This window comes from Corythoichthys intestinalis, chromosome 1 (genome assembly GCF_030265065.1).
Source record: "Corythoichthys intestinalis isolate RoL2023-P3 chromosome 1, ASM3026506v1, whole genome shotgun sequence".
Taxonomy (NCBI): Eukaryota; Metazoa; Chordata; class Actinopteri; order Syngnathiformes; family Syngnathidae; genus Corythoichthys; species Corythoichthys intestinalis.
Window position 1 is genome coordinate 69,770,919 of NC_080395.1, and position 12,580 is coordinate 69,783,498.

At 37.9% G+C, this 12,580-nt stretch overlaps 1 protein-coding gene across 1 annotated transcript in view; it reads left to right on the forward strand.

Annotated features, from left to right (window-relative positions):
- LOC130912442 (phospholipid-transporting ATPase ABCA1-like) overlaps positions 1 to 12,580 on the forward strand; it is a 383,631-nt gene that overhangs the window by 356,634 nt on the left and 14,417 nt on the right. Inside the window, exon 47 of the mRNA XM_057830543.1 lies at positions 3,420 to 3,669. Within this exon, the coding sequence (XP_057686526.1) occupies positions 3,420 to 3,669 (250 nt within the window). The remainder of the gene's footprint in view (positions 1 to 3,419; positions 3,670 to 12,580) is intronic.

Sequence of the window (12,580 nt, forward strand, 5' to 3'; positions counted from 1 at the left end):
AGCGAAGACAATCGACAACGACAACCCAGTTGTCATGTGAAATGAGGCTAGTTATGTTTGATTTTCCGCTTCAAAGACTTAGAAACATCACTCGGTTCCGGTTAGCATGTCGGCTAGCTGTCACGCCTCTTGGTTTGTTTACATTCTCCGAAGCCAGGGAAGGGAAATGACACAAGCCCGACTTAGGTGTCATAAAATATCGTTCGGGAGGTGCGACAGTAAAGGTGAAGTCGACAGTTTTGACCATTATGGAGTAATTTTGCCATGTCGTCCTGAATAACTGCATTTTTATTATTTCATATTCCATTTAGCACAATACTGTCATTTGTAATGACCATTTATTGCCATTTATTTAGCTTTTGGGGAAAAATACTTGTATAAAAAGAATATCCTGTAAAAATAATAGAGTAGAGAGACTGAAACAATGACATTTTGCGGCTCTCTTCGTCGCGTTTTCCTCATTCTGAATAATTCCCCCTCAATGGGCTGAATAGTAAAACCGATGAGCCCATTCTCCCGCTGACGTCATCCACCTGTTGGGGACACTAGAACCCTATAATGGTAGGCGTGGCTAACCTGCAGATTTAGACTAATTTCTCGTCATCTGCGCTTTGCTAAATTGTTGTATATAGTCGAATCATCTCCAAATATGATTCTAATTCACATAATAATGCTATGTGACTTTTTTTCTCCTGTCGTACGCACTTTAAGGTCTGTGAGAGCCTGAAACCTGCTTGTTCTTCGTTGACGAAATACTTCTTTTCCATCGTAGCTTGAAAATGCATTATTTTAAAATATGTTAGTTTAGCGGATATTTCCCCCTCATTTTAGCTCTCATAGTTGAGGTATACCTCTGACGAAAATTGCAAGCCTCTCACATTGTTCCATGTGGGATAACTTTTTTGCCCGACTTTACAATCCAAACAAAATATGTTCACTGCAATTTCATTGTCCAATGGTACCTCGACATACGATCGTTTGAGGCACGACTAAAAATTTTACTCATCATTTGTCTCGACATATGACAACATGGCCGAAAAACAACGATTTTTGATAGCGTCACAACTTCGTTGTTTTCCGGCAAAACGGACGCACGGTGGATTTTCTTGAAGAGAAGGTTAATACAGGTGGTGAAAAAGGGATCAAGGTGATGCTTACCATTGAAATTAAGATAGAAACAATAGAAAAATATGAGCATGGTGCGCACGTCAGTGAACTAGCTCGACAACCTGGCCGAAATATATCTCGAGGACGACTCTCATTATTATCACAATATTATTATTATTGTAACATCAGCAAAGGAAGTCGGCAGCTTCGTCAGGTTTTTTTATTACTTTGTTGTGCAACACAACACGGACACTGTCTGCCGTATGCGACACCAACAACAACAAAACATGGAAAGAGAAAGTAAAATCACTGCTGCACTTGTCTCACTCTGTCGTCAGGCCCAGTTGTGTTTTGCATGCTGCTCCTAATCAGTGCTTTCAGCAGCAGCATCCAAAACACAACTGCCACATTTGAGCCCAATTCGTTACATTGTTATTATTATGATTCCGATTTGTAATTATCATTTATTTGATTTGCTACAGTGGGGCAAATAAGTATTTAGTCGACCACTAATTGTGCAAGTTCTCCCACTTGAAAATATTAGAGAGGCCTGTAATCGTCAACATGGGTCAACCTCAACCATGAGAGACGAAATGTGGAAAAAAAAAAACAGGAAATCACATTGTTTGATTTTTAAAGAATTTATTTGCAAATCATGGTGGAAAATAAGTATTTGGTCAATACCAAAAGTTGATCTCAATACTTTGTTATGTACCCTTTGTTGGCAATAACTGAGGCCAAACGTTTTCTGTAACTCATCACAAGCTTTTCACACACTGTTGCTGGTATTTTGGCCCATTCCTCCATGCAGATCTCCTTTAGAGCAGTGATGTTTTGGGGCTGTCGTTGGACAACATGGACTTTCAACTCCCTCCACATATTTTCTATTGGGTTGAGATCTGGAGACTGGCTGGGCTTCTTCAGGACCTTGAAAGCTTCTTACGAAGCCACTCTTTTGTTTTCCTGGGTTTGTGTTTGGGATCATTGTCATGCTGAAAGACCCAGTCATGTCTCATCTTCAATGCCCTTGCTGATGGAAGGAGATTTTCACTCAAAATCTCTCGATACATGGCCCCATTCATTCTTTCCAGATCAGTCATCCTGGTCCCTTTGCAGAAAAACAGCCCCAAAGCATGATGTTTCCACTCCCATGCTTCACAGTGGGTATGGTGTTGTTCGGATGCAATTCAGTATTCTTTCTCCTCCAAACACTGGAACCTGTGTTTCTCCCAAAAAGTTCTATTTTGGTTTCATCTGACCATAACACATTCTCCCATTCCTCCTGGATCATCCAAATGCTCCCTAGCAAACCGCCGACGGGCCTGGACGTGTTCTTTCTTCAGCAGGGGGACACATCTGGCAGTGCAGAATTTGAGTCCCTGGCGGCGCATTGTTTTACTGATAGGAGCCTTTGTTACTGTGGTCCCAGCTCTCTGTAGGTCATTCACTAGGTCCCCCCGTGTGGTTCTGGGATTTTTGCTCACCTTTCTTGTTATTTTGACGCCACGGGGTGAGATCTTTCATGGAGCCCCAGATCTGCTTCCACAGTTGATTTCTTTACATCAAGTGTTTTACCTATTGCAGATTCAGTCCTTCCAGCCTGGTACAGGTCTACAATTTTGTCTCTGGTGTCCTTCGACAGCTCTTTGGTCTTGGCCATAGTGGAGTTTGGAATCTGACTTACTGAGGTTGTGGACAGGTGTCTTTTATACCGATAATGAATTAAAACAGGTGACATTAATGCAGGTACAGAGTGGAGCCTCGTTAGACCTCGTTAGAAGAAGTTAGACCTCTTTGACAGCCAGAAGTCTTGCTTGTTTGTAGGCGACCAAATACTTGTTTTCCACTCAATTTGGAAATAAATTCTTTAGAAATCAAACAATGTGTTTTTTTTTTTCCCCCACATTCTCTCTCGTAGTTGAGGTTTACCCGTGTTGACAATTACAGGCCACTCTCTCATCTTTTCAAGTAGGAGAACCTGCACAATTCGTGGTTGACTAAATACTTATTTGCCCCACTGTATGTGTAATTTCTATTCTTAATTGTACCTGCAGTATTTATGAAGGATTTGGTGTAGATTTTTGGGCTGTTGAACGAATAAATTGAATTATAATGTATTTTTATGGGAAAAAGCCACTCGACCGTTTTGACATACAAACCAGTTCCTGGAAAATTAAATTCATATGTAGAGGTACCAATGTACTTTAAAATAGAACATTACATTAAATGCCCTTTAATTTTGTAGGAAGAACCTTGTTTTGACTCTTGTTTTTGATGATACGACTGACTTGTCCCTGTCCTTTCAAAAACAGATATGGTGGTGGCTACATCATCACCATTCGTCTGGCAGACAGTGATTCCAATCAAGACACTTCTTCCGTCATAATCCTTATGAAGAAAATCTTTCCCATGGCCGAGCTGAAGAAGCAAGTCCATAACGTGCAGCAGTATGAGCTTCCGGCACATGCCTTTTCCCTGGCTCAAGTGTTTGAAATGTTGGCCAACAATTATGAGGAGTTGGGCATAAGGGACTTCAGTGTTTCACAGACCACGCTGGATCAGGTGAGGACAAGTTGAAAGCAAACATTTGGTCTACAGTCTGAATATGTGACGGAATGTGCTATGATTTTTTAAAACCCCTGTCTTGATGATGCATCCTTGCCTTGCCTTGTCAGGGTTGGAATTTAGCAACATCATAATCACATGAGAATTATTTAAAGTTCAGGGAGGTGTATTAAAATATGCAGTTAAAAAAACAAAACGTTACAAACAGAGATTCACTGCTGGCCATTGTGGGGTTTGCGTTTGGGTCAAGTAACACGATGCTATAATATGACTTTGCTACGGTAACCAGTTGTTTGCAGTCGTAACTCGCTTGCCGGGCCGGCAGTGTTAGGCCACTCGCTGGCCACCTTACCGGCCTCCGGGCTGAGTCGGGAAGTAACAGCCCTGTTGCTTCCACGACACTGGGGGTCCCACTGGAGTGCTGCAACATGACACGGAAACAACGGGGCTGTAGACCCTTGACTCGGCGCAGGGGGCCAGCTGCTGTGGCGCGTTGTTGCTCTCCGATGGGACCCAGATGGCCAGCCGACAGGCCTGCGAGCGCGCAGTTTGCATTTACAATGTTGAGTCAAATTTAGCGGCAGGCCCTCGCATGGAGGTGTGCGTCTCACATCAAGCCTGTCGTCCGCCCTGAGGCACGCGATTGTCGGCTGAGACTCGAGGAGTGGTGGACATGATTCTTGCTTCTTCAAGTTTTTTTCAGAAATACGCCATTGGTGTAGCCAGTTGTCACTTAAACATGTCTGACCAATAGCGAAGATCAACGTTGGTGTCATAGTTCAAAACTTTTTCCACTTCAACAAAAAGTGCATTCAAAACTTTTTGCACTTCAATCTATAAACAGTTATTCCAAATAAGTATAATATTTTCAAAATCTATATGTAATTTTACGGGAAGCCAATTGTATTTTTGCAAATTATTTATTTATTTATTTATTTTTTAAATTTTTTTTTTTTGATTGAAGCAATTTTGGGGGGGATGAATGATTTAGACACAAATGTCCTACCCATAATATGGCCCAAAATTAAAAAGGATTGCTTCAATCAAAGAAAACATTTTCAATGAAAAATGTTCAAATGCACAATTTTGACTCTCAAATATTTTTTCGCATTCAAAAACTATGATTGAACTGGCAGCGGGGCAGCTTAGGGTCTGTTGCCAACAGGCTTACACTTAAAAGGGATTCACACAATAACTGGGTTCTAGATACAGAGCTGATTTGAGTACACTCTACCCGTCCGAATCACATAGCTTATAGACTTCCCCACTCCCCTCCCCTTCTGGTCAACAGGCCCCCAAAATGGTGTCAAACGGAAATACATTTAGCTGACAATAGCACCAACATATTAATAGTGTAGGCATTCAATGTATTTCGTCTCGTTGTTTGTGTTTCTTTCTTGTGTTTCTTTTCCTCTGTTCCCCCATAACTCCTTCCTGTTCGCTGCTTTGTCATAATAAATGAGATATGTTGAATGATCACAATGGGAGTGTGTCATACTCTCAATGTAAAACTGTTCAGACCAACCGTACACTTAGACTTCCATTCTCCGTATCAAACAGGTGAACAGGACAGGTTAAAAAACATATATACTGTATATATGATTGAAAGAAAAAAAATGTATCAAAGTGATTTTTCATATAAAAACATTTTTTGATAGAATAACAAAGACACAAATGTCCATGCCAAAATGTTCCTCAAACGCAAAACAACATTACTTCACTCAAGAAAGTTGTTTTAATAAAGAAAAGGGAAAAAAATTAAAAGAAAGTTTTCAATTTTTTCTTTTTTTGAGTCTCAATTTTTTGCAGTCACTTTTTAAATTTTTTTTTAATGAAGTGTCTTTTTTTATTGAAAATATATATTTTGATTGAAGCAACTTTTTTTTGGATTGAATAATAAAGACACAAATGTACCTCAAAACTTTTCACCATTGTTCGCAAGTGCTGTCAAGTTTTCGCGCTACCCTGATTACAAGGGTGTAGGTTTGGTCTCAATGTTGGTAGAGACAATATAACCTTAATCATAACCTGCATGTACACATTTTCCTGGAGACGGGACATTAATAAAACAAAACAGATTGGGTGAACGGCGGTCAGGGCTACATTTCTCTCCAAGAAGAACCTATTTAATTGATAGGCTTGATGATTGATGCAAAATTAATCTGTATTGACCTATACTAACTTTCACACTGCAAATTTACAGTATAACGTCTCAATCTGTTACTTTTTCTTGAATCTAGTTGAATAATTTTCATCTTCTTTTGAGTTTTAAAGGCTAGTTAACATATTGATGCATCAGATTCTTCCACTTAATTTTAGTAAATATTACCATTTGTTCTTAAGTCGGTCATGTTTCACCTAAATCAAGAAAAAAATATTTCAAATAATGTTTTGAACAGTATCTATTAAAGATACACGATAATATCGGTTACCGATAATTATTGGCTGATGATGGCAATGATGACGTCACACAGATAATACAGATTTTAAAAAATTCAACCGATGATGCAATCCGATAATTATATACTTCATTTAGCCTCCAAATGTGCGCAACCTAAGCAGTTTTCTCCACTTCTCCACCGCCGCCTGCTCAACCCCCTCCTCCCACAGGGGTTTCAGAGAGGGGCGGGGTTGAGGAGTACGGCGTCATGGAGGAGGCAGCGTCACACATCAGTGTTGAGGCGCTCTCACGAGCATGCATTGATTTTCCCGTGTGTGAAATGAAATAAACGATGCTCTCGCCATCTACAAAACATGCACTGCAGAAGTTCCACGAGGTGGAAAGAAAGCGTCGTCATTGAACACCACTAACCCAGCAGCCGTTTAAAACTGCATCACAAAGATTTTGGGAACGAATACGAGGCTGCACCTAGCGCGAATGCTAAAGCTATTGTAAACACAGATAAACTATAAACGAAGCTACGGAGCTTGTGACGATACAGACACGCTGCGGTCCTCCCGGAGTCAGGTTGTTTTGGAATGCAGCGCAAAGCGGGTGGTAAACTCCCATCTATGGCTAAACACCTCACGAGACCGATAGTCGACAAGTAGCTGTCTTCCGACGGAGCCCGCCGCTCTGGCCGGTCAGGCAGGCCACCGCCATGCACCGAATATGCCGCAGCGAGCTAGCCGGGGCGGGCGGATATCCGGTACGTACTTAGCTGCCGCCGCCACTCCGGGTCAAGAAAGAGGCATGGCGTGGGTGCTAATTTGGCGGCTGGACAGACTGAAGGGTACAGGCGGAAGGAGATTCCCGAAATGACCCGATAGCCAAATCCCTGGATGAAAAAATAATGCAGTTTATATGACCACGATTCTTTGTGAAAGACTTGCCGATCACATCAGTTTTACCACTGACATTTGGACAAGTGATGTCAAGTAAGCATGTTTATAACGACGGCACAGTGGTTAGTTGATAGTTGTGACATGCACCAAACCAGACAAAGAAGTCATCCAGTCAGTAACGCATTCAGTACACTTTAAATTTATGACGTCTTAATCAGATCATTTTTCTTAAACCTAGTCAAATAATTTTCCCCATCTTGTTTTCATTGTTAAAGACTAGTTAACAGATGAATGCGCCAGATTATTCCACTTACTTGAACTAAATATTGCCATTTGTTCTTATTAAGCACAAACATCTAAAAAAATAAGGTAATTTTTCACCTAAATCAAGAAAAAATTGCTTTCAAATAATGTTTTAAACCATACATATTCTTGAATAAAGAACATTTCTGACAAGTTTTTTTTAAACGTATGACACACTCCCATTGTGATCATTCAGCGTACCTCGTTTATTAGGAGAAAGCAGCGAACAGTAGGGGAACGGAAGGAAAGGAGAGAGAGAGAGAGAGACACACACACAGAAGAATCACAAACAACAACAACAACAAATACATTGAAAGCCAAAACTAACTATGAATATGTTGGCGCTATCATTAGCTAGTTGTATTATTCAATTAAGAACATTTCTGGCAAACAAAATTTTTTAAGACTAAATATACAAAACATTTTTTTACTTAAAATAAGTCATCTGTTTTTTAGCTAGCTATTTTATATTATTTTAAGAAGTCTGAGTAAAATTTACTTAAAGCACTAGCAGATATTTTCACTTAGTTCTAATAGATTTACACTGAAAACAAGGGAATTTAATTTTTTTCCTTCAACTTTATGGAGGTGGGATTTTGCAGTGCATATGTATTGGTTCAGGTAATACACCGTTTAATTCAAACCTTTGTTTTCAAAAACTGCTACAGAACATTTTAAAAACTTCCAGAATAAATGTCTGGATTTTATTAGGAAATTTAAATTGCATTATGTGAACACAAATTATATTAACATACACAAGAAATACAAACTTGTTAATCATCTCTTAAGTATCCAGGAATGCAAAATAAATAAATAAATAGATATATAAACATTTGTCTTAATACCACTCAAAATTGTCTGTCTAAATAAATTAAATACAACAACAACAAAAAACATCTTAATCAGGGAATAACAAAAATAAATAAAAGTTGAGTCTTCTTTCAGGAAAAACACTACTGTTTTTGTCCACAAGCACAGCAAAACTCAACAAAAAATGAAAGCTCGTTTGGGCTGCTTTAAGAACTCATAAGCAAAAAAAAATTGAAAACTGGAGAGAAAGGGGGTAGCCTTGGTACACTAAATTTCTTACAGCTGAGCAGAGTTTACTATATTTCTTACAGTGTAATTTTACTTTTAATTTTACTTTTTAATTTTTTAATTGTTCCTGTAGAACATTTGGTTAAATGTTTTTTGAGACTCATGAGCCACCGTATCCTTGCTGTCATATGTACTAGTCAGTTGCCTTTGACCGAAATAGCGGCAGTATTGATGAGACTAACATGGAAGTGTGCACGCGAGGCAATCGGTCGTTCAGTTTATTGTGTTATTCATAAACTAGTGGTTTGATCATCTCAAGTGTGATCCTTGACTCACATGTAAACACTCAAGTTTCGACAGTTACCATAGTAGAATACTCATACAGTAGGACACTTCTCCTAAACAGCTTCCTACTCCGTTAGCAAGTCCCCACAATTTAATGTAAAGGGAATGTTAAACTGGGATGTACTGTAGGTCGGACTTTCACTAGCAAAATTAGTGGTGCGTTTCACAACAATTACGTTTTACATTACTTATAGTGGGCTGCTGGCTGAAAAAAAACATCTAATATCCCTCCCATGTAACGTAATTCTGTACTGTGAGAGTTGCTTGTTTATGGGTGGAGAGGGAGCAGGGGGGGGGGGGGGGGGGGGGTCAAGTCATCAGCCAATCAAACGTGCGTTTGAGGAAAAACAACATGGAATGGCACGTTCAGCAAGTGAAAAAGGGGTAAATATAAGTAAGAAAATAATGAAAATAATTCATAATAATTCGGTCATGTCGGGACCGAGCAGAACGACCGGGACCACCAGTGCAGCAGACAATGCCGTTAAGTCCGTGCTGCTCGCCGAGCAGAGACAGGTGGCGATGAGCGAAAAATTTACCCCTGGTGTCGCGGCCACAACAGCATCATCTCAGTTATGTGTAAATAGATTGTTACTTTGCTGTCTAAAGCTCTATTTGTCTTGTTGTTTTTGTTATTTTCTAAAAGGAAAACATTATTCAGATGTTCTGGATGTAACTAAAGAAAAAAAAATAGCTATGTTAAAGTCAGTTATGTTTGAAATGTATGCTTTCACAAAAAGCTCAAACTGTTTTTTCATCAGAAATTGGAAAATTGCTCAAACTAAGCTACTAAGATTAACTTTTTTTCCTGCTGAAATAAGAGAGTCCAATCTTTCTTTTGGTGGGTTCCATGTTTATATAGCAATAGAACAGAATTTTCTGTGTGCCTTGCAAAATCAGTCAAAATCCAATAAAACGGCCGGGAGCGAAGGGGGTTGCACCGGTGAAAAAGGCTGGGAGTGAATGAGTTAACTATACTACAGTATACATTAACCACAATTAAAATGACATCATCTTCAGAATGATATAACAAACAAAGCGAAAAGCAGATTTTTTGACCTTGTATACATTACATACTGTAGCAAGTCTATTGATCTAATGTAGCCATAGTTTTAACAGTTGTTATTGCATGATACATGGTCCCTTGCTCAGCCTTACTCACCAAGAGCCCAGCGCTGAGCCTTCTTGCTAGCAAAGTCACTGATCAAATCATTAAAGTCTAGCTTCCTAGCCAATTGCCTTTCTGAGTCGGCTTAGCGCCATCTGGAAAGTTGCGATCTCCACTATAGGCTACTGCTCCGAAGCGAGGTCCCTTGTTAACAAACTAAATTCTATTGATGATAAACTAAATTCAATAAATTCTTGACAAACTGGATTCAAGCCGATTTTAAAAAAGAAAATTTCCACACCAACTTTCAACATCTGTAGGATACCAAAAAGTGCCGTCATTATTTGGAATTCATGTTTTTGAAGAGGTGAATCTCGCTTGTTGAGGCCAGGAAAATCCCGTATTCCTCGCTTTAGAGCTTTGTAATAGACATCGCTTGGTTCCAGATGGAGCTGGAGTGGGCTAAGATAACAAGTTAATTTTCAGCACTACACTGACCAGGCATGAAAATGGGTAAGGGATTAAAAAGGTGAGAAGGGTGTGGAGGAAATTTGTTCTGGTACACTGTACAACACTACAAAATATTTAGCTCTGTCGACCCTTAATGTGTTTCGGCAGGGCCGTGCAGAGACCGGTAGAGGGGCAGGTGCTCATAGATCAAAAGGGGCACATGAACAAGTGTTTAATGCCTTACAACAGCATGGCTTCAATTTTAACCAGCTTTAGATTATAATTGGCTGTGACTGTGACATACTTTAAAAGGGAGGGGGCAACAGTGAATCACTGTAAAATATTAAAAGTTGACTTTACTAAAAAAATATATGCAAACTAGCTGCCTTAAAAAAATTAATTTATGTTGACTTAGATGAATTACATTTGATTAACTTAATTATTGTGAGTTGGCAGTACTCAAATTAACTTAAAAAATTTGGATTATAGTCACTTGTTTATATTGAGTTGGCAGTACTCAAACTAACTTAAATAACTGGATTACAGTAACTTGTTTATTTTGAGTGTACAGTACTCCCATCATATTCAGGTCAACTTAATTTTCTTGACCTAAAATAATTCCACAATAGAAATTACATCTGCACATACTAATTTCATTAAAAACACATTATCTAACAGTAATGACCCCCAAAACACAATAAATGGAGAACACTCATTGGATTAATTCAATGGAATTAAAATTTACTTTAAAATGCTCAAAAGTGCATTTAATGGGAGACACTGGCTCCTGGCAGGCTGAACAGTGTTTGGTTAATGCTCAGTATCAATGAACAATCAGTGGATTAATTATAAACCCACTTTTGCAAACATTTTGCACCTCATACAAAGTATAAGTACCTAAAATAACCTTTTGCTACAGAAATTACTGAATAATACCTGAACTGCATCAATGTCCACTCCTATCCTGTAATTTCCAAAGACTAACAGGCGAGATCCTATTCTCATAATTTCAGGACATTAACTCAGCATTGAAGGCATGGCGTCAAACTAGTTTCCCATTACAACATGAACTTGAGCTCTGGTAAAGCTAACAGTTCTGATTTCTCCAACAATATTAGTGATCAAAACTGGAACTACAATCAACATTGTGCCATGGTTTAAACTGCGCAGCAGTGATAAAATAAACATAAAAATACAGAACTCTTTTTAAAACACACAACTCAGTTCAAATTCAAATTTCACTTTAACACCTGATACAGTAAACAAGATACTTTGTTTTTTTCACATAAGAGTAAATGCAAAACGTGTACTGGAGTTGTACACCTGAGAAACCTAAAATCTTACCAAGAATATGTGTCTTATTTTTATTCAAATTCTAATTTCATATTAAGCTTTTTCCTCTAAAAAAAAAAAAAAAAAAAAAAAAAAAAGTAATTTCTATTCAAAAATATGTCATTAGTATATATATATATATATATATATTTTTTTTTTTTTTTAAATCAAAGAAAAAGTCATGTCAATCAAAAAAATTTGTTTGAATGCAAAAATAAATTTGTAAGTCAAAAAATATGTTTGAAAACTATTTTTCTTTGATTGAAATTTTTTTTTTTTAATTTAATTCTTTTTTTTTTTTTTATTGAAACAACTTTTTTGATTGATGTAATTCTGCGTTTGGACCACATTTTGGCTAGGACATTTGTGTATTTATTATTCAATCCCAAAATAAGTTGTTTCAAACAAAAAATGTATATTTTCAAAAGAAAATCACTTCAATAAAAAAAAAAAAAAACAATTGTAGAAAAAAAGGTTTGAATGTGAAAAAATATTTGAGACTCAGAAATTTACACTTTATTTTTCATTGAAACTGTTTTCTTTGATCGAAGCAATCCTTTTTGTTTTTGAGCCGTATTATGGGTAGGACATTTGTTTCCAAATCATTCAATCCCAATAAAAGTTGCTTCAATCAAAAAACTATTTTTAATCAAAGAAAAAAAAAAACTTTTGCAAAAATATTTTTTTGAACAGATTTTATTTTATTTATTTATTTTTTTTTTAATTGACGTGTCACTTTTTTTTGAAAAGCAAAAAGTTTTAAACTTTTTTTTTATGGTGGAAAAAGTTTTGAAGGCACTTTTTTTTGGGGGGGAAAAAGTTTTGAAGGCACTTTTTTTCGGTTGAATCATTTAGACACGAAGATCCAACTTCAACGCTACTTCTGACATGTTTGAGTGGCAGGTGATTACGCCAATGGCATAAAAGCAGGAAGCAAAAATAATGGCCACCAGGGCTCCATTCAGCCATCGGACTCTGCTCGAGTCCAAGCCGAAAATAGGGCACCGGTACGGGGGTGTGACATCGGCATCTCACCGGTGTGCCGGC